At 46.5% G+C, this 22290-nt stretch overlaps 1 protein-coding gene across 35 annotated transcripts in view; it reads right to left on the bottom strand.

Moving 5' to 3' along the window:
* ttn.2 (titin, tandem duplicate 2) overlaps window positions 1-22290 on the bottom strand; it is a 212423-nt gene that overhangs the window by 65032 nt on the left and 125101 nt on the right. For all 35 annotated transcript variants that reach the window (XM_060074563.1, XM_060074557.1, XM_060074583.1 and 32 more), the window contains 34 exons: window positions 22036-22154; window positions 19962-20139; window positions 19564-19848; window positions 19128-19421; window positions 18627-18926; window positions 17238-17546; window positions 16854-17080; window positions 16215-16529; window positions 15988-16102; window positions 15539-15847; window positions 15228-15409; window positions 14857-14986; window positions 14166-14317; window positions 13781-13928; window positions 13470-13690; window positions 13076-13172; window positions 12675-12971; window positions 11556-11855; window positions 10719-11033; window positions 10310-10536; window positions 10030-10180; window positions 9639-9920; window positions 9216-9518; window positions 8721-9026; window positions 8285-8566; window positions 7671-7858; window positions 7071-7182; window positions 3069-3207; window positions 2678-2841; window positions 2274-2425; window positions 2000-2156; window positions 1603-1884; window positions 497-796; window positions 110-403 (listed from right to left, as the gene is read on the bottom strand). In XM_060074563.1, coding sequence (XP_059930546.1) covers window positions 110-403; window positions 497-796; window positions 1603-1884; window positions 2000-2156; window positions 2274-2425; window positions 2678-2841; window positions 3069-3207; window positions 7071-7182; window positions 7671-7858; window positions 8285-8566; window positions 8721-9026; window positions 9216-9518; window positions 9639-9920; window positions 10030-10180; window positions 10310-10536; window positions 10719-11033; window positions 11556-11855; window positions 12675-12971; window positions 13076-13172; window positions 13470-13690; window positions 13781-13928; window positions 14166-14317; window positions 14857-14986; window positions 15228-15409; window positions 15539-15847; window positions 15988-16102; window positions 16215-16529; window positions 16854-17080; window positions 17238-17546; window positions 18627-18926; window positions 19128-19421; window positions 19564-19848; window positions 19962-20139; window positions 22036-22154 — 7632 coding nt within the window. The remainder of the gene's footprint in view (window positions 1-109; window positions 404-496; window positions 797-1602; window positions 1885-1999; window positions 2157-2273; window positions 2426-2677; window positions 2842-3068; window positions 3208-7070; window positions 7183-7670; window positions 7859-8284; window positions 8567-8720; window positions 9027-9215; window positions 9519-9638; window positions 9921-10029; window positions 10181-10309; window positions 10537-10718; window positions 11034-11555; window positions 11856-12674; window positions 12972-13075; window positions 13173-13469; window positions 13691-13780; window positions 13929-14165; window positions 14318-14856; window positions 14987-15227; window positions 15410-15538; window positions 15848-15987; window positions 16103-16214; window positions 16530-16853; window positions 17081-17237; window positions 17547-18626; window positions 18927-19127; window positions 19422-19563; window positions 19849-19961; window positions 20140-22035; window positions 22155-22290) is intronic.

Genomic DNA, 22290 nt, shown 5'->3' on the forward strand with positions numbered 1-22290 from the left:
CAAAGAAGGCTTTTTAACTACACTGAAGTTCTATAAATGAAAAGAAGGTGAATACATCTGTGTTGGCATAATTACAAAGAAAATAAAGTCAGGGTTCTTGATGTCTCACCCAGTTTCTCCTGGCATAGGACAGGAAGGGTGGTGTCGGGTCTGCTGAGGCCAATGGCGTTCTCAGCTCTCACGCGGAAACGATACGTCTTTCCCTCCTCCAGGCCAGTCACATGACTTTCAGGGATACTGACTGTCTTCCACTCATCCCATTCCCTCTCTCCCTCCTCCTGGTACTCAACCAAGAAGCCAGTGATGTTACTTCCTCCATTGCGGTCGGGCCAGTTCCAGATCAGCCATACCTCAGTCTTGTCAGCATCGACGTGATGCAGGTCCTTAGGTGGGCCAGGTGGAACTGAGGGGCCAAAGAAAATAATCAGACCAACGATCTGTCTAGGTATCCTATCCATGTGTACATATGGATCACCAGTGTGCAGTTAGTACTCACACAGGGGGTTCATGGCCTTGATGGACCTTGGTGTCTCCACATATTCACTCCTGCCATACTGGTTCTCAGCAGCCACGCGGAACAGGTAGGATGTTCCTTCCATCAGGTGTTTGGCCGTAATGCTGCGCTTCTTAGAAGAGGAGCAGACGGGCACCCACTGGGCCGAGGCTGCATCCTTCTTTTCCACCACAAAGTTAGTGATGCGGGCACCGCCATTGTCCTCTGGGTCTTTCCAGGACAGGTAGGCGGAGTCATTCCTCACATCGGTCACACGCAGGTGTTGAATGGGACCGGGCTTATCTGGGAAAGAAAGGCAGCATGTTAGAACATGGCAGCCAAGCGTAGGCATTCAAATCCCCAGTTGTAGAGCAAGGCATTAACACTGCAATTGGAAGGGCTTTCCATTCCCACTAGTCACCCATGCTTACAATATATTATTAGACATTTAGGATAGATGCCTGCACAAGACGGCACTATCTATTTTTTTATTGCTATAATGTGGAGATTTTATATATTTAGTTGTGCTGTCAAGCGATAAAAATATTTAATCGCGATTAATCGCATTAATGTCATAGTTAACTCACGATTAATCGCTAATCTTTTTTCTATGCTAAATATCCCTTGATTTCTTTGTCTCATTAATTGTTCTCATTTTAATGCTCTTATTAACATGGAGAAGTGCATCGGCTTGCCTTGTGCAAATGTTTTCTTATTGATAACAACATTGGCATATACTGATCAAAGCAGGACGATACAAAAAAAAGCCTATAGTGCAATTAAACGATGAACATACAAACATACTTCCTTGAACATAGCAGTCAGGCTACTGCTTCTTTGTTTTGAGCCAAATAAAAAAAAAAAAAAATATATATATAATGATAATAAATTGCGTTAATCGAGCGTTAAAAAAATTAACGCCGTTAAAATTTGTTTGCGTTAACGCCGTTAATAACGCGTTTAACTGACAGCCCTAATATTTAGTAAGGCATAATGCACTTTTACATGTTTTACTTCATCTTTGCACTTATTCCAATCGCCAAATGCGTTTAACATGATGTCCTATTTAACTAGCTAAAGTGAAACTTGTAATCTGGGGGGTCTCTTACTCAGGACCAAGACAGTGCAGGTCACGGTCTTGGATCCAGCCGGGTTCTCCACAGTCAGGGTGTAATCTCCACAGTCATCACGGTTACAGAACCTCATCTCCAGCTTGGTCGCACTCTGGTTGACCTCGATGTCAGCTCTGGTGGGCACCTCGGCCTCATTCTTCTTCCAGATGACGCTTGGGAAGGGTTTACCAGTGATCTCAGCCATCAGGACGATGTGAGTTCCAGCCATGGCCTTCACCTCACGCGTCATCGCTGCATCCAGGATCAGCTCTGGGGGCTCTGTAACCACAAGGGGTCAGAAGAGATGAAACACACAAACAAAGCTAGTGTACATCTTCAAAACTATGATTAAAACAATGAGCTATCAGAACATCACCAAGAGGAGGTGACTCACCGAATCTGTCCTGAGCTCGGACGGGCTCCTTCACATTAGCAGCCTCAGATTCTCCAGCAGCATTGACGGCAATGACACGGAAGCGGTACAGACCCCCGTCCTCCAGGTTGATCACCTTGAACTTGGTGTCCTGGCAGGAGTCTGGGGTCTGGTTCACCTGAAGACAACCAGTAGAGATTTAGAGATCTCTCAATGATCACTCACAGTCTTGAGGAGAGAATGATCACATTGGTTTAATTGTTTAAATCTTTGAGTGTCAATCACAGGATCCAACCTTGAGCCACTCCTCATCCCCGGCCTTCTGGAACTCCACCAGGTATCCCAGGATCTTGCCCCTGCCGGTGTCCTTTGGAGGCTGCCAGGACAGGGACACAGACTCCTTGGTCCAGTCTAAGGCCTCTGGGTTCACGGGAGGACTAGGACGAACTGGAATAGACAAGACCTCGTTATTACCCACATTTCTACCTATCCAAATATCCCTAGCTGTAGAGGTATATCTATGTTTATAGGTTCTGTGTATGCAAATAATAGCCTGGGGCAGGTCTAGCTACCCATGAGGTCTTAAGCAAACACTGGTTTGGTGTATACTTACAGTATATTATAGTATATGCACATGTAGTGATAGTACATTGTATGTAGGTACAGCGTGTATATCTATAGTTTTAATGGTCCACCTACCAATGGGGTCTTTAGCAAACACTGGTTTGGTGGCGGGGCTGGGGTCTCCCACTCCCACAACGTTCTCGGCACTGACTCTGAACTCGTACTCGCAGCCCTGCAGCAGATCTGGGACCCAGTACTCAACCCTGGCATGGATCTTCTCCTTGTTACAGCGGATCCATCTGACAGGAACAGCATCACCATGGTTACCATCATCATAATCTCCCTGGTTACCATCATCATCATCATCACCACCACCACCATGGTTATAACCGTCACATGGATACATCATAACCATGGTTGCAAATCCACCATCATCACCCCTGTTGCCAACACAGCATCATCATCATCCCCACGGCAACCATCACGTCATCATGATCCCCGTGGTTACAATCATCTCCATCCTCACCCTTTAGCCATGGTCTCCTTCCTCTCCACGTTGTACCCAGTGATGGGTTTCCCTCCGTCAGCAGGAGGCTCCCAGCTGATGAGGGCGGTGTTGTGGTACACCTCCTTTACCACAGGCTGCTTGGGGGCATCTGGGACCTCTGGGATAAAGTAGCACAGGAGTAAGAACCTACATAGGCTGCTGACACTGTCCTAACACACTGTTCAAACTGGGGCATCTTCAAACCAGTCCAAAGTGAATGAGACATAGAGAAGAGGACGAGGCCCACTGGTGGATGAAAGAGGAGGGCTGTTTTCAGGGGGTGTATATTTGTCAAATTAAATTGCGTGGCATCCCCATGGCAGTATCTTGTGAGAAAAAGGTGCATAACTTCTGAAAGTGTATCACCAGACCTAAACTGAGGCTACCCCTTGAGTATTAACCTGATTAAATCAAAAAGGTTTTCCATAGTCGGCACTAGGCTTGGCCCACGATAAAGGCTGCTTACAACTTTAATTGGGTGTCAAGCAACGATTGTTATTGGGTCGAAATGTTGCGAGACAACCTATTGTTTTTGTATGAATTCCTATTATTATTATCCTTCAGTGGGAGTCAATGGCAGCCCATAGAACCTCTTGGTGAAAAGTTGTAAGATTTGGCACACTGGTTCAAGACCGCCCCATCAAGCCAATTTCAGGTTGCTAACCCAACAGCTCAAGCGCCACCAACAGGTCACAGCTGGACATGCATTCATGTTCATAACTTTCGACCCATTCGTCCAATATTCACAAACAAGGTATCATTGGATTCCTTGGTCCTAACGCAGCCTATGACGTCATTTTGCACCTGAATGAATTTGCTGACCTTTGACCTCTAGGGGGCGCTGTTATTAATGTCGATGTGTTTTGACTCCTCTCTCTTCACATGAGTATATTTCATACAAATCTTCAATGTCTGGTGATACTATCAGACCTCCCCGTATAGCTAGTAAATGATATCTCATGGAAACATCCGCGACAACCAATCAAATTCGTCCGCGAAGCCGCTTAACTGGAAATACGCCAATATCTCTGCAGCCCTTTGACATATCATAAACATACTTAGTACCTAGACCCATGACCTCATTGCGGGGACACACAATGAATTTGGTGATCATCGACCTCTAGGGGGCGCTATAATTAACAAAGACGGGTTTTAACTCCTCTCTCTTCACATGAGTACATTTGACATCCTATCACATATTTTGTCCAATCATCTCGATTTTTGATGATCTTCAGGCCATGCTTGATATAAAATTTTTTAATATCATTCATAACCGTTTGGCCGCTACAGCCAATCAAATTTGGCAGCAAAGCCACCAAACAGGAAGTAAGCCGATTTCTCAGCAGCGCTTTGACATTTCATAACCAAACTTGATAGATAGACCCATGACATTGTCATGGGGACACTCAATTAATTTGGTTACCTTTGACCTCTAGGGGGCGCTGTTTTTAATGTTGATGTGTTTTTTCTCCTTTCTCTTCACATGAGTATATTTTTAACAAATTTCCAATGTATGGTGATGCTATCAGACCTCTCCGTATAGCTAGTAAATTATTTAGCACGGACATATCCGCGACAGCCAATCAAATCGACTGCGAAGCCGCCAAACAGGATGTTAGCCAATATCTCAGCAGCCCTTCGACATATCATATCCATACTTAGTACATAGACCCACGACATCATCATGGGGACACTCAATGAATTTGGTGACCATCGACCTCTAGGGGGCGCTATAATTAACAAAGACGTGTTTTAACTCCTCTCTCTTCATGTGAGTAGATTTCACACTTATTTTCAATGTCTGGTGATACTGTCAGACCGCCCCATATTGCTAATGAAATATTTCCCATGACAACCTCAGAAATTGGCCGCCATATTCAAAGTTGTCATAATCAATATTACATATCCGCAGGCCACAGATTATGTCATAGATGATCTTCAGACCAAGTTGAAGAAATGTGCAAAACTGCTTTTTCTAGTTCTAAATTGTTTGGCTGTGACAGCCAATCAAACTTGACATTAAAGCCGCAATACAGCAAGTAAGACTGTTCTCAGCATCTATTTAACATATCATAGCCAAACTTGGTACATAGACTCAGAAACTTGCCCTATATGATCTTCAGACCAAGCTGAACAAATGTGATAAAAACAGCATTTTCTAATTCAAAACCGTTTGGCCGTGACAGCCAATCAAACTTGACGGCAAAGCCGCCAAACAGGGAGTAAGCCTGTTCTCAGCAACTCTTTAACATATCTTAGCCAAACTTGCTAGATTATGTCCAATCATCATGAAACTTGCCATATTTGATCTTCAGACCAAGCTGTCAAGTTTGTTCTCAAGCCTGGTCTCAGCAACTCTTTAACATATCATAGCCAAACTTGCTACATAGACTCATACATAGACCTCTGTCAAACTCATAAAATTTGCGGATGACACCACCCTCATTGGATTAATCTCAAATGGGGATGAGGCCGCCTACAGAAATGAAGTCGACAGTCTGGCTTTCTGGTGCAGCCAGAACCACCTGGAGCTGAATGCTTTAAAAACTGTAGAGATGGTAGCAGATTTCAGGAGGAGCCCAGCCCCAACCATCCCCCTCATCATGTGTGACTCCCCAGTTAACATGGTGGAGTCTTTCAGATTCCTGGGAACAGTCATGGCACAAGACCTAAGGTGGGCGGAGAACAACACCTCCAAAATCAAGAAGGCCCAGCAGAGGATGTTCTTCCTTCGACAGCTAAAGAGATTCAACATGCCGAAGAAAGTGATGGTGGAATTCTACACAGCCATCATTGAATCCATCCTCACCTCTTCTATAACCATCTGGTTCGCTGCCTCTACTGCAAAGGATAAAAGCCGACTGCAGCGGATCATTCGGTCAGCCGAGAAGGTAATCGGCTGCGACCGGCCATCTCTTCTAGACCTGTTTCAGTTAAGGACCAGCAAGAGAGCCGGGAAGATCATCGCTGATCCTTCTCATCCCGGTCACCACCTATTTCTGCGTCTCCCATCCGGCAGAAGGTTCCGGGCTATTAAGACCAAAACCTCTCGCCACTTGAACAGTTTTTTCCCCACGGCAGTTGGGCTCACAAACAAGCCCCCTGCATCACAATGACTCTGGGTTTACGTACTCAAACTAACTTGCCCTTCTATGCCCAATTATTTATTATTATTTATTATTAGCTTAAAAAACATTTGTCCTTTGTTCTTGTTTATGTTTTTTTGTTGTTATGTTATGTCTCATGTCTTATGTACCAACCACACCAAGTACATTTCCTGTATGTGTGAATATACTTGGCCATTAAAAGAATTCTGATTCTGATTCTGATTCTGACATCATTCTGGGGACAGCCAAACAATTTGGTGACCTTTGACCTCAGGGGGACGTCAAACAACAATGACTTTATTTATCATTCCGCCCACTTACAATATAAACTGCAATTCTAACTGCATTATATGCTTCATAAACCACCTCAAGAAGTGATGCTTGTTAACATTGCGTCTCTGTTAGGGATATTGTTCCAAATACCCCTATGTATTTATGTCCTTCCGGCAGAATTAGTTTACCGATTACCGTGACGTTCGTCATGCGCCCCTACCACTAGGTAGGGTCATTTTTCAATTTTGTCTACATTTACACGTACTCGCATAATGCTGTACTTCATCCCACCTGCCGCAATTATTACAGATTACCGAGACGGTCATAATGTAGCCACCTTGCCGATACAGTCATCATGTAGCCGCCTAGCCGATTACGTCTGCTTATGCGCATAATTCTGTAGTTCATTCCACCAGCTGTCGTTATTACCGATTACGAGACAGTCGTCATGTAGCCACCTAGCCGATTACGTCCGTCTGGCAGATTTAGCTTATCGAGTCCCATTATGCTTGACACCCATATTGCTGCATGCAGCTATATTTGTTATTATTATTCAAACAATGATAATTATTATTATCATTAAAGAGGAGGTATGGCTTACTGAAGACATCTTTAGCCTTGGTCTCGGTAGACAGTAGAGGTTCGCTGATGCCGTAGATGTTTTGAGCCATGATCCTGACAATGTAGTCTCTGCCCTCGATCAGCTTTGGAACCTGATGTCAGAAAACATTTGCATAGTTACATTAGCATAGCTATTTTAGTATTGCTACATTATTATAGCTACATTGGTATAGCCATTAGCATAGCTTCTAGCTGTAAGACATAATTATATCAACATTAGCATATGTCCTGGCTTTCATAATACATTATTATAGCCGTATTGGCATAGCTCCTAGATGTCCAAATACAAAATTACAGCTGCATTAGCAAAGCTCCTTAATGTGACCTTCATTATACATTATTATAGCTGCATTAACTCCTGGATGGCATCATCATTATATTTTATCATAACTGCATTAGCTCCTAGATTACATCATCAATATACATTATTATAGCTTCCTTAGCTCTTGGATGTCTATACATTTGTACGCATGATCCGATGATGACCCCCTATATTCTACCAGCATGGGAACCTGAGCGACCCTGCAGACACTGTTAGCAGGTTAGTCTTGGTTTGACTGGAGCATCAAGCAGAGCTGACCTTGCAGCTGGTCCGGGTGCAGGAGGCGGTGACGGGCATCCACAGCTCTCTGTTGGTGTCTCTTTTCTCCACGATGTAGTTAGAGATGGCGCAGCCACCGTCGTCCAGGGGAGGGCTCCAGGAGATCACCATGTAGTTCCTGTAGACCTCGTCGAATACTACAGGACCCTCTGGAGGCTGTGGTCGGTCTGGAAAAGAAAAGATCACCTTAGAAACACTAACCACACCCTGTCTAAAGGCTCTAGTCAACCAGCCAAGAACCAGCAGCGACTCAAAGGAGATTGAACTGGGGTCTGGTGGGTGACTATTGTGAAGCCGATTACAGAACTAACCAACCAGGGAGACTTAGGCTATGCAGAGTACTGAACTAACCAACCAGGGAGACTAAGGCTAGGCAGACTACAGAACTAACCAACCAGGGAGACTAAGTAATGCAGACCTCTGAACTAACCAACCAGGGAGACTATGGCTAGGCAGACTACAGAACTAACCAACCAGGGAGACTACTGCTAGGCAGACTACAAAACTATACAACCAGGGAGACTAATGTGAGGCAGACTACAGAACTAACCAACCAGGGAGATTAATGCGAGGCAGACTGCAGCAGTACTCACCGACCACGGTTATGGAGCACAGTCCCTTGCGTGTTCCCACTGCATTCTCCAGAGTGACCGTGTAGCAGCCACTGTGCTCCCTCTTGGCCTTGGAGATGGTGAGGTTGAGGTGTCTGCTAGTGCTGTGGGAGCTGATCTCCTCATCAGCCTTCAGCTCCTCGTCGTTCTTGCTCCAGGTGATGGTGGGCGCTGGCTTGCCACTGTAGCGACCCTGCAGGTTGCACATGTCTCCTACCTTCACCATCATCTTGTCTCTGAAGTCCAGGTCCAGGGCGGGAGGTTCTGAGAAACAGAGAAGAGAAACGGTCAGGGCCCTTCATAACAGCAGACGTCACTGACTAGATCTATTCTAGAAGCAGAGGGCCCTGTCCACAGTTCATAGTCACACGCTAGATACAGTGTGCAACCGAGATCGACGATGCAGTGCAGTGCTCACCAAGCTCCTCCTTGACCTGGATGGGTTTGGTGCAGAAGGAGGCTTTGCCCTTGCCGACCTGGTTGACGGCAGAAACTCTGAACTCGTAGCTGGAACCCTCCTTCAGGCCAGCATGGGTAAACTTCTTGTCCATCAGCTTCTCTTCTCCACCGATAGGCGTGAAGTTGTCTTTTCCGATCAGACGAGACTCCAAGATATACTGGGTGATCTCAGCACCACCATCGTACTTGGGTGGTCCCCAGGAAACAGAAATGGATTCCTTGGTGATGGCGGTGACTTCCAGCTCTTCTGGACGCTCAGGAACAGCTGTCAGACAGAAACCCTTAGAAGCAGTACCAACACTACATTCGACAACACTGGCGTCCATGGATATTAGTACAAACTGGTTCTTTACTTTATCACAGGATCTAATGCAATGTCACAATTAAAAACGACATTCTTTATAAGGTACTGTATACGATACATCCAACATCCAAACATCCACATGTTCCTTACAGATGGGGTCCTTGATGAGAACCATCTTGTCGGTCTCGATGAAGGGTCCCATGCCAATGATGTTCTCTGCTGCGATCCTGAAGAAGTATCCCTTCCCGTCAATGAGACCCTGGACAACCGCGTTGTTCCTGGTCACCGTGTAGGACACCGAGGTCCAGCCCATGCGATCAGACTCTCTCTTCTCTATGATATAGTTAGTGATGGCCGAGCCACCGTTGTCCTCAGGAGAAGACCACGTCAGTTTACACGAGTCGTTGGTCAGATTCTCTCCAGCGAAGGGAAGACCCACTGGGCCAGGCACATCTAGACACAAAGACCAACAACAGTTACCATCACATCAACAGGTTTGCCCTATTTCTAGAAGATGTTTAGGGATTCTGTGAATAATCTGACTAGACCTCATCATGTCTCCTCAAAACTCACCAAGAACTTCTACGACCACAGCCTTTCTCCTCTCGCCACCCTCGTTCTTGGCGGAAAGGGTGTAGATTCCTTGGTGTTGGCGCCTGCAGTTCTTGATGACCAGAGAGTTAGAGATGCCAGTGGTCTCCACAACCGCCTCCTTGGGAACGTCTGCATCATCGCGACACCAGCTGATAAGTGGAGCTGGTTTACCAGAGACGTAGGCAATGATACGGATGGTGGCACCAGCATGTACTACGATCTTCTCCTTAACAGATGCATCCAGGTCCATCTCAGGAGCAACTAGAGGAGAGGACAGGAGGGTAGGACATATTATCATCACCTATGAAGGACTATTATATGAAGTATTATTTCCGCCAGGCTACATCATGAGGTATGTGGAAGTCCTTACTGGTTCTGTCTTTGAGCTCAATTAGCTCTGAGACATGTCCTGGCTCTCCAACCCCAGCAGCGTTGACGGCTCTCACCCTGAAGCGGTACTGACTGCCCTCCTTTAGGTCGGGAACCACAAACTTGGTTCCTCTGATTTCCTTATCTTTAGCCTGCAGTAGGAGGATGAATCACTACATATTTAGTAATAGTGCAAAATCGATACAGTCCAAACTATTTCAATAAGCACCCAGGGATGTTTGAAAGAGATATGGATCTACTGTGTGGTAACTAGCAATGACCTTCTCCCACTCCTCAGGCTCTCCCTCCTTCTCCTCCTCTTCTGGCTCGCTCAGCATCAGGGCCATTCTCTGAGCCTTCTTCTCCTCCTCCGCCTTGTCCACCTCCTTGTACTCCACGAAGTAGCCGGTCACCTTGGAGCCTCCGTCCGTCTGAGGGGGAATCCATTCCAGCTCCACGGTGGACTTGGTCCAGTCTGTCACTTTGGGGGACGGGGGGCCAGGGGGTGCTACACACACACACACACACACACACACACACACACACACACACACACACACACACACACACACACACACACACACACACACACACACACACACACACACACACACACACACACAGAACAGGTTAGGCTTGTTTCAGAGATGGATGTTGTGAAGTGATGGAGCAGGGGTGTGGGGGTCTTACTGATGGGGTCCCTGCAGAGCACAGGGTCCGAGGGAACACTGGGGAGGCCGCAGCCAGCCGCGTTTATGGCGATGACCCTGAATTGGTACATGGAGCCCTCTATCAGCCCGGTGACGTCCCAGTTGTTCCCCAGAGGCAGCGCTCTGATTGGCTCGCGGCTGACCCTGGCCCAGCGCTTGGAGGTGGTCTCCTTCTTCTCAATGAAGTAGCCGGTAATTGAGGAGCCTCCGTCGTACTCAGGCTCGTCCCAGTTCACTGTCATGGACTCCAGACACACCTCGGTGACCGTGGGCTTCTCACACTGACCAGGAACCGCTGCAAGGCAAAGGGCAACCCTAGGCTTCTTTATCTCTGCTCCACAGTAGTTCACCTGAGAGGCTGACTGGCAACACTGGTACACTTTAGAGGCTAACTGACACCTTTTTTACACCTTAGAGGCGGACTGACACCATTGGTACACCTTAGAGGCGGACTCACGCCATTGGTACACCTTAGAGGCTGACTGACACAAGTGGTACACCATAGAGGCGGACTGACACCACTGGTACACCTTAGAGGCGGACTGAAACCACTGGTACACCTTGGAGGCTGACTGACATCACCGGTACACCTAAGAGGCTGACAGACATCACTGGTACACCTAAGAGGCTAACAGACATCACTGGTACACCTGAAAGGCTGACTGTCAAATATTTTACAATCACATTCATTTTGAGATTAGCTCATTAAATAGATTCATTAGATTGCTTTAGCTTTTTTCTACACATGAAATATATACCACTTGATATAGATAAGAACAGAAAAGGAAACATGAATGTCCATGTAGTCTGAACTTACTGAAGAGGTTCCTGGCCTTCTCTGGTTCACTGCTTATGGGTGGTCCCACTCCAAACTTGTTCTGAGCCATGACCCGGAACTCATACTCGTGGTTCTCCGTGAGTCGGGTCACCACATAAGCACAATCCTTGGGGTCGTTGGACACGTGCACCCAGGACTTTCTGTTGTCCTCGCGCTTCTCCACCACGTAGTTGGTGATTTTGGATCCTCCGTTGTCTTTGGGAGGGTTCCATGCCAGACCGATGCGCTCAGCAAACACCTCCGTCAGTTTGATGGGTCCCACCGGGGGGCCGGGGCGACCTGAAGAGAGGGAGGGGTTATGTTTACATGAGGTCACTTTATTAACAATCAATATGGTGGATAAAAACCTTATTGACATTATTCATAATTAACCCGCATTATTCACAGTTATTTAGTTAGGTTAATGTAAATAGGACATTGTATGACCTATTAACATTAACAATTCACATTTTGTTTCATTAAAATGGCATTCTCGAAGATTTGAATGCAAATTAATATATAAATAAGTCTGTTAATTCACCATCTATTGCCGAATCAGGTAACACATTGGCTATTAAAACCACTTATGAAACTGCTTGCATTTGTAGCATTATACATTTTATGAACAGGGTGGCCAAAGAGAAAGAAACGGTAATCTTTGAGATAAAACCTCAACATTATCAAGCCAAATGTTTAAATTTCAACATCTAACCAATTGATGGACCCTTTATTCTATGTTCTAATATACATGATATACATGACAGCATGAGATAATTTAAGTGGTTTTGTATCGTTTACATATTGAAACTTAAAGAGCCACTAAACCCACAACTGTTTTGTAAGACTTTAAACATGGTAATTTGGTGAACCTCTCTCTGAGAACGGTTTATTTCATATCCGCGTCCGAGTGAGGGTTAAGCTTCCCGGATTCCCAACGTATAAGTATAATGCTACGATGTGTGGCATTTCATACACAATATAAGGCACTATAACACTCAATGGTTAGGCCTTACTTGTTTTTAAGTCGGGGGTTGGGTCAGACAAAACAAGTTGGGGATCCACTGATTAAGAGTGTTAAAGGAGACATCATTCTGCTTATTATGAGCTGATTATTCTCACCGAGGACAGTCAGGGTGATGTCCTTGGATGCCTTGCCCAGGCTGTTGCTGGCGGTCAGGGTGTAGAGGGCAGAGTCCTCCCTCTTGGACTGCTGGATGAGCAGGGTACACTTCTCCTGGGTGACCAGCTTGTTGGTGTGCTGGTCGTACTGCACCCCTGTCTTGTCCTCAGGTTTGGCCAGGCTGGCCTTCAGCCAGGTGAGGGTGGGGAAGGGGCAGCCGCTGATCTTAGCCAGCAGACTGACATCACAGCCCTCCTCTCCCTCCACCGCCTCACGCATTTCGATGGTGGGTGCGCCTGGAGAGAGTGACAGATGGCGTGATCACAACCCCCTCCCAAGGAATTTACAAGGATGTGTTAACTGCTGGGGGCGTGGTGTGGGATGGGTGTGGAGGTCTTACATGTCTGATCCTTGATCACCAGGGGTCCGGCCGTTGCCGAGGGTCTGCTGGGGCCGGCTGCATTCACAGCCTTCGCCCTGAACTCGTATTCTATTCCCTGCGGACACACACACACACACACACACACACACACACACACACACACACACACACACACACACACACACACACACACTTTAGTGAGGTCATGAGGATGTTTGTAAACAGAAAAATCAAACCCAAGGATTGGCGCCCTCTATGAATAAGTGTGGGTGCTGCAACCTTCTATGATTGGTTGAACCCTTGCCAGCCTTGGGATCTCCCCCATCTTGGCGGTGTGTGGGGGACTGTACTTGGTTCCATGTGGATGTGTTCAGAGTGTTAGATGGTGTGTTTGGTTGTGTTTAGGACTGACCTCCTTCAGGTCCTCCACCACGAAGGTGAGCTCATCCACTTCTCTCTTGTTGCACTGCTTCCACGTCTCCTTCTCCTTGCCACTGGTGTCCCAGCTCAGACGCTCAATGAGGTAGTGTGTGACCCGAGAGCCGCCGTTGTTCTTAGGGGCCTCCCAGGTCAGGGTCACCGTGGTCTTGGTGACCAGATTCACCTTGACCTTCGTGGGGGGGTCAGGAGGGTCTGGGAAGGGGTATCCAGGGGTTATAGAAGCTTCCTCTACAGCTCTGGTGTGTGTGTGTTTGTGGGGGTGGGGGGGGGGGAGTAACTTACAGATGGGGTCCCGGGCCCTTGAAGGCTCACTGGTTACAGTGTAAGGGCTGAATCCGATGCGGTTCTCAGCGCGGACCCTAAACAGGTACTCCTGTCCCTCCAGAAGACCTGGGACCACATACGCCTGGCTTGCGCACGTGGCGTTCACCTGCACACAGTACACAACTTAAGAAACACCCCAACCATGACCACACAACTTAAGACAGAACAACATCAAGTACACAACTATAGACACAACAATCACTAGTACACAACTTAAATCCCATCCCAACAATGGGCACCCTCCCGATTGGAGTGGATCCAAGCCGAGCAAATGATTCTTCCTCCCAATGTTTCCAATGTCAGAGGAACAGAGAAGGAAGGAGGAGGGAGGTAGGAGTCATACCGTGGTCCAGGCCTTGTCGGTGACACATCTCTTCTCTATGAAGTAGCTCTTGATTCTCTCTCCTCCATCGTTGTCTGGAAGCTTCCAGATTAGCCTCATCGTTGACTTGGCAATGTCAGTCACCCTCAGATCCTTTGGAGCCCCAGGAACATCTGGAGACACATCCAGTCATTAACTCATCCAGTTCGGAGCTCATCCAGTCAGTAACTCATCCAGTTAGGAACTCATCGTTAGGAACTTATCCAGTTGGGAACTCATCCAGTTAGGAACTCTTCCATTTCGGAACCCATCCACTTAGGAACTCATGGAGGCTATATGAAGACTGTATGGAGGCTATATGGACGCTGTATGGAGGCTATATGGATGCTGTATGTAGGCTATATGAAGGCTATAAGGAGGTAATATGGAGGCTATATGGACGCTGTATGGAGGCTATATGGAGGCTGTATGGAGGCTATATGAAGACTATATGGAGGCTATATGGACGCTATAGGAGGCTATATGGAGGCTGTATGGAGGCTATATGAAGACTGTATGAAGGCTATATGGAGGCTATATGGAGGCTATATGGACGCAGTATGGAGGCTGTATGGAGGCTATATGGAGGCTGTTTGAAGGCTATATGGAGGCTGTATGAAGGCTGTATTGATGCTGTATGAAGGCTGTATGGAGGCAGCATAATGAGACGTACCAAGGACATTAACTCTGACGTTGATGTGTTTCTGTCCAGACTTGTTCTTGCCGGTGATGGTGAAGCGTCCTGAATGACTCCTCAGGCTGACAGGGATGGTCACGGTAGAGGTCATGTCTGTAGATTCAATCTGCCAACATGCCCAAACAACACAGTCTCAACACTTTACCACTTTTCTCTTTATTTCCACCTAGTTTGAATGATGGTTTCATGTTTATTTTATACATTTGTAAATAGTTTTTGTAAAATGCAGTGATGTCCACTGATGATAATATTTCCACTATATTACTCTCTCAGAAAATCCCCCAGTGTAGGCTGCTTAATTAATGAAGAGCTTAGAACATTAATAAAAAATGGTTGAGATGACAGACCTCAGAGTCTACTGGCAATGTGTGCACTTTGTTCTTCTTGTGGGACTTGGCTTTGCCATCAAAGTCCCAGGTAATCTTGGGAACGGGGCGGCCCTTGACAATGACCGGGATCCTGATTGGGTCACCAGCCCTGATGATGAGCAGGTCGTCTGCCAGCATGTCCAGCAACAGCTTGGGTTCAACTGTGGAGGTCAAAGGGCAGAGGAGATTTCAGAGGAACCTCAGGACACAACATACTGTGAATTATTTTAGTAGTTCTATATGATAAATAATGTATATTGTAGAGTTATCCTATATGTACTATAACGTACCCTGAACCTCCTCTACCAGAACCTCTGCTGTGCGGGGACTGGGGTCGGACTCCCCAATGTCATTGACCGCGATGATCCTGAAGCGGTACAGTTTGAGCTCTTTGAGGCTGGGGACGGTGAACTCGGGAGTGGGGTGCAGAGAATCTGCGTCGTTGATCCTCGCCCACTCTGAGGAGCCTTCATCTTGTATCTCGATGATGTAGCCTTTGATAGGACTTCCACCGTCCCACTCTGGGGCGCTCCAAGCCAAGGTGACGCTGTACTTGGTCTTGTCCGCAATCGTCGGGGCAGCCGGCATGCCGGGGGGAGCTGGTTGGGGGAAATGCAACCTATTAGTTTATCACTGAATGCCTCGACATATTAACTCAATTCAAGCGCATGCTTGGGGAACATGTGGACAGGTGGTGATCATGGTTCAGCTGCAGCAGTAACCAGCAGTGTTCACTTACTGAGAGGGTCGACAGCAAAGGCAGAGTCTGAAGCGCCACTGAAAGGTCCCGTTCCTGCAGAGTTGGACGCTGCTACTCGGAACTCGTACTCCGTCCCCTCATTCAGACGGGTAACCTGGAACCAGGACACACAGGTTGAGCGAAAGGACTCCAACTCAGACTCAACCTCAGGGGAAGCCATGTTGTGCTGTATGTGATCTAGAGACACAGCTCTGCCCTCAGCTCACCTGGTATTCCCAGCCCTTAAGGCCACGCTTTGTGACGGGAACCTTGTTGACCTTGGCCCAGTAGGAGGAGCCTTTCTCCCTCTTCTCCAGCCAGTAGCCTGTGACCAGAGAGCCGCCATTTTCCCTGGGGGGCTCCCAGGTTAAGGTCATGGAGGTCTTGGAGTACTCAGCGATGGTTGGCTTCTCTGGTGGCCCAGGAAGGCCGAATGGATCCGTGATGAGAACTTCTTCTGTGGCACAGGGGTCGGACCTACCGTAGCGGTTCTCAGCTCGGACCCGGAACAGGTAGGTTTTATTGGTCTCCAGGTTCCACACCTAGAGATCATCCCATTATCAACATTATTTAATCTATTCCCCTTCTGAAAAAGTCCAACCGCGCAGGTACATTTTGCTACTGGTAAAATATCTCTTACTAAACCAGAAACTATGCATAACGGTCCTTTCAATTTCTGGTTTTCTGCCCAGAATCTGTGCCATCACCCACCAGAAGTTCTGCTCTAAAATGCATATCAACACATGATCTAATATATTCTACATCTGGAGATCAGCAGCACACATCATCTCATCGGTTCCTGCTACTTTTCTTTCTGAATGCGGAGGTAAAACTGTCAGGTGACCAAAGGAGGGTTCAGAACTGACCCCAAATCTCCTCTCAATGATGCTGTTGGTGACTTCGGTCCACTGGGGTGCAGCAGGCGGCTCCTCGCCCTCCTCCACTTCTGGCTCCTCGCTCAACACCTCCTTCCTCTCCACAATGTAGTTGGTGAGCTCGCTGCCACCGTTGTCGAGCGGTTTGTCCCACTGCAGGGAGCAAGACTCTCCCTTGATGTTGGACACCATCACATTCCTGGGGGGCAGTGGGCGGTCTGCAAAGCCATGGAATTGATGTTGTTCAATAATGTGGTTAAATATGTAACCCTCAATCAGGACACATTAGGATTCATCGTTTTGAACATATTGTTCAATAATAAGATTCTACATGTGACCCTCAATCAGGATCGTCCATGGGTCATGTCTTCTCACCCAGCACCATGACGAAGACGGTGTGTCTGCAGGTGCCCATGTTGTTGGAGGCAGTGACGGTGTAGCTGCCCTTGTCCCGGCGGTTGGCCGAAGGCATGGAGACGCAGGTTTTACAGTTCATCCTGCCGGTCTCCACTGTCTCCATCAGCAGGCTCTCTGAAGCCTCCGCTATCAGAACGTCGTCCTTGAACCACTCCACCTTGGGGATGGGAAGACCGATCACGTCGGCCGGGATCTCGATGAGGTCGCCCTTCCTCACCGTGATGGAGTCTCCCTTGAAGACCTTCAGCATGTGGATCTCAGGAGAAACTGGGAGGAGAACACCACATTTAAATGTATTCTGTCCTCATATCATTGGATATCATCAAGAACGATACGCTGTATTAATAGTAAGTATACATAAATATATAAGGATTGAACACCCTGGATCTTGATCTGTCTGCTTCTGACAGAGTGCTTGAGCTACGCGGCCCATAGCTTTCAGCAACGTTACTTACATACTCCTCCAGATGAAGTAGCTATTAGAACCAGGATATATACTCCAGTTACAAGCCTCCTCAAGATGAAGGAACTATCAGAACCAGGATATATACTCCAGTGACAAGCCTCCTCAAAATGAAGGAACCATCAGAACTAGAGGTGTGCACGAGTACACGTGTAACCGGTTAGTAAATCAAAACCGTTTAGGAAAAATCAGTAAACGAAAACCGTAAAAAATATATATACATATCACCGCGCCATTGTTTCAATGGGAATCGGGACGGTCCATACTTTGAACATAAAGTTTACATATTTTTATAATTCGAAATTCGTCCCAGCCTTTATACCAAAGATACTATAGGGTCTATAGCATTTAACCGCTTTTTCTGATTACAGTTAAATGTAACAGTAAGCTGACAACATCCTAATTAACACCGTAACTGCAAATTAACCACACGGAGATAACCATGGCAACCGGTCAAACAAATGTTATTTTTGCGATCATTCTGCTCGCGCATCCTTCGTGTTGATAATAATAATAATAATAATACATTTAATTTAGAGGCGCCTTTCAAAACACCCAAGGTCACCTGATAAACAAATAATCCCCCTATAGTGCGACTGCGGTCCACTTAAAAAAAGTAAATAAAAATTCATTAATTAATTTTAAAAAACGGTTAACCGGGTACACGAAAAAAAAAAAAAGGAGTTGTGTCAGAACCAATCAGAACCAGGATATACACTCCAATTACAAGCCTCCTCAAGATGAAGGAACTATCAGAACCAGGATGTACTCCAGTTACAAGCCTCCTCAAGATGAAGGAACTATCAGAACCGGGATACATTATCCAGTTACAAGCCTCCTCAAGATGAAGGAACTATCAGAACCATGAGATACTTGAGGCTCACCTTCATCATCCTGAATCACAACCGTCAAAGGAATGGAGGGCTCGCTCTCTCCAATCAGGTTGGCACATTTAATCCTAAACTCGTACATCCAGGACTCCTCCAGACCCTCCACGGTCATGGTCTGGTTGGGGCAGATGTCTTTGTTGCAGGGCTCAAAGGCCTGCTGGTCATGTTTCTTCTTCTCTACAAAGTAGCCGATGATGGGGCTGCCGCCATCATTACGAGGTGGTTTCCAGGACAGGGTGATGGAGTTCTTGGTCCTCTCTGTGTAGTGGAACTTTTCAGGGTAGCTGGGGGGTCCTGCATCACATAGAGTAAACAACCAAAAGGGTTTAAAAGATGATCGTGCAAAGCTGTGGTAAAAGCATGTATTATTTACGTTTTTTATTATTTAATGTTTAGGCACAATATTACTTTACCATGAAGCAAAACTAACTAAATGTACCAGCCTTTTAACACAGGCAAACTATAGGAGCATCTCTAAAGAAACGTCCTCCTCACCTTGTGGGTCCACAGCCTTGATGGGTCCCAGTTCCAGGGGGGGTCCCATGCCATACTTGTTTTTGGCGATGACCCGGAACATGTAGTCCTGGCCCTCCATGATACCTACACACTCGCACTTGGAGGATCCCGTCTCCACGGGCTGCCTCCACGTGTGCATCTTAGCATCCCTCCGCTCCACGATGAAGCCAGTGATGTCACTTCCACCGTTGTCGTCTGGGTCGTCCCAGTTCAGGAAGATCATCTTGCGAGTGACGACCACAGGCTTCAGGTCTGTGACTGGGCCAGGGACATCTGCAAAAGAAATCCTATAGGTTGATCCTATGGACTATACGCACCCCTTATCCCAGGGACTCAATATCCCAATGTTGTTATCCTTATGCTATGATGTGATTACAATAATAATATATGTAGAAGATTGGATGCATCTACGGACCCATGACATCCACCCGGGCCCAGGCAGACTTGGTTCCACTTGGGTTGCAGGCAGAAATCAGGTATTTCCCACAGTCCTTCCTCTGGACCTTCTTGATGTGGACGATGCTCTGGTCGCCATCCTCCAGGATCTCCACACGCTCCTTGTCTGGTTTGCTGTCATTGACCACCCAGGTGATGGAGGGTTTAGGTTTCCCTGTGACAGTGGCTGGGAGGTTAAGTGTCTCTCCTGCTCTGATGACCACACCGTTCTTCACAGACAGGTCCAGTTCGATGACTGGCTTTTCTGTGGATAAGAAGGATGCATCAGATGGAGATTAGAGCATATTATTAGCGAACACTAATAATTAACAGAAAGTCTGACAGACATGCTGCTAAGATGTGACTGGAGATACTGACCAGCAGGGTTCCTGACGAACACGGACTCAGTGAAGCCTGGTGCTCCTTCTCCAGCAGCATTGCAGGCGATAACTCTGACCATGTACTTGGCTCCCTCTCGGACCCCATAGACCGTGAAGGCCCGGGTCTTCCAGGGTCGCTCTGTAGACCTGGACCAGTCCTTGGTTCCAACCATGGCCTACAGGCCCGGAGACAAGAGGGAGAGCTTATCAAACCTATACTACACATTTCCTTGAATCTGTTTAGTTAGATGATTGGTATGTTCTCATCACTAATCACATTCTAACTGTCTGAAGCAAAAGGGACAATATTAGATACTAGATAGTTCTAGATATTATATTTACTAAGTTTTCGCGCATGCGTTGCGTGCGCTCAACCTCTAGTTCTAATTAAACTATAGTAATAATTTGGAAACCCCAGTCGATAATGTAACAAATTTCTGAGCGCATAATATAATACAATTTTGCCTATAATTTTACAATGTATAACATTCCTTCACCACTAATGAATCTTAAAAGCAGTGCCAACATTTAAATATTTTTTAACCATTCAGTGAACAAAAGGCAAGAGGCTGATTATCATTTAGGGGGCCACACAATGACATGCAGAAACGTCATCAACACGCCCACTGAAGTGGTGTGAGAAATACAGACTTTCTACTCCTCATTCACATAAGGTAATTGACATTTCCTACGGAGAAAATACTACCTCAGGGGTAGTATTATTCAGGGGATTTTCAGGGTACAAATGTCAGGAAATGTTGTTCACACTTAATGCCCATCAGGAGAATATCAGGATTTACACGTGTGTCTGAAAGCAGCTAGTGTGTGAGCATTTGATTACATTATACAATTAGTCAATTTATGGTAAAAGGGATAATTGTTCAATGGAAAATGTAGTATACTATGCATGCAAATCAATTATTAAATAGTTTTCACTGTTATTCAGGGCTGAAAAGTGCATTGACATTGTAAAATGCAATGCAACTACTATTGGTTAGTTGAAAATAATAATCCTCATTGATATTAAACATCTCTTTCAGTGTCCTGGCCAAGACCGGCAGCAGTAGCCTACATGCACACATAGCATACACACAAAAAATAAAACAACTAAAACAGTCTGCAAGGGGGAGGGGGGATATCAATATCGCAAGACATTTGGGGAGGCTCAAGGAAGAGAGTAATATTAAGTTTGAGCAACAAAGTGCAAAGACATTCCGGGAGGCTCAAGGAGGAGAATAATATTACATTTGAGCAACAAAGTGTTGTCTTGTGGTGGACTCTAAAGACATAATTCACCATACTGTGTTATTGACATGTTTTCGTTCTATGTTATAGGGACACTGTCTCTTTAAGATCCCGTGACTTATGTGTTTATATGCCGGTCGGTGCGATGTTTGAATTTAACGGTTTTTATATGACAAAATGAACGACCCGCTTAGCATTGCTTAGCCTTGTTGAGGTGAGAAATTGTCTCTTCCCTTCTTTATCACAATTTCTACAGTGTATAGACAGAACATGTTACCTAGGAGTGTTTGTTGATGGCGGAGCCGTTATGTTTAAAAACATAAGGTCTTACCTGGGCGAGTGTTTTGCTGCGGTGTGTGCGTGGGTGTATGTGTTCTTACCTGCGCGTATGACAATGGCGGAGCCGCTATGTTTAAAAACATAACGTCTTAGCCCGGCGAGTGCGTCGCTGCCTTTGTCTTGACGTATGGTGTGTGCGTTTGTTTGTGTGTGTGCGTGCGTGTGTGTGCGCTTCTGTGTATGTGTTGCTGCCTTTGTCTTGACATGCGTTGTGTGCGTGTGCATGCGTGTGTGCGCATGCATGTGCGTGTGTGTGTGTGTGCGTTTCCATGTATGTTCGTGCGCTTGTGTGTGCAGTGTGTGTATGCAGTGTGTATGTGGGTGCTTGCGGTGTATGTTTGCGTTCGCACGTGCTGTGTGGGTGTGTGAGCTGCAGGCTGCTTGGCACATGCGCACATGAGTTACTTGAGTAACTGGTGCGACAGGCCTGCTATTTTATAGTAGAAAAATTTCCTCAGAGGCCTGTGAGAAGCTCGGGTGAGACTGACCTTGTCAACATGGTACCCCAGGATATCTCCTCCACCGTTGTCCAGGGGAGCATCCCACTCCACATCGATAGAGTGGTCTGTAGTTTCCATCACCCTGGCAACAGGAGGACCAGGAAGGACTGCAGAAAACCACACACACACAAACAATGGGACATGGCAATTTTGGAAATAGGCTGGTGGATTAAGTACTGGATTCAGGATTGGAAAGGTTTATGCAACTTATTATTTTAGCCTTAGTTACTGCATTTATAGACC

The sequence above is a fragment of the Gadus macrocephalus genome, chromosome 16, assembly GCF_031168955.1.
Source record: "Gadus macrocephalus chromosome 16, ASM3116895v1".
Lineage (NCBI taxonomy): Eukaryota > Metazoa > Chordata > Actinopteri > Gadiformes > Gadidae > Gadus > Gadus macrocephalus.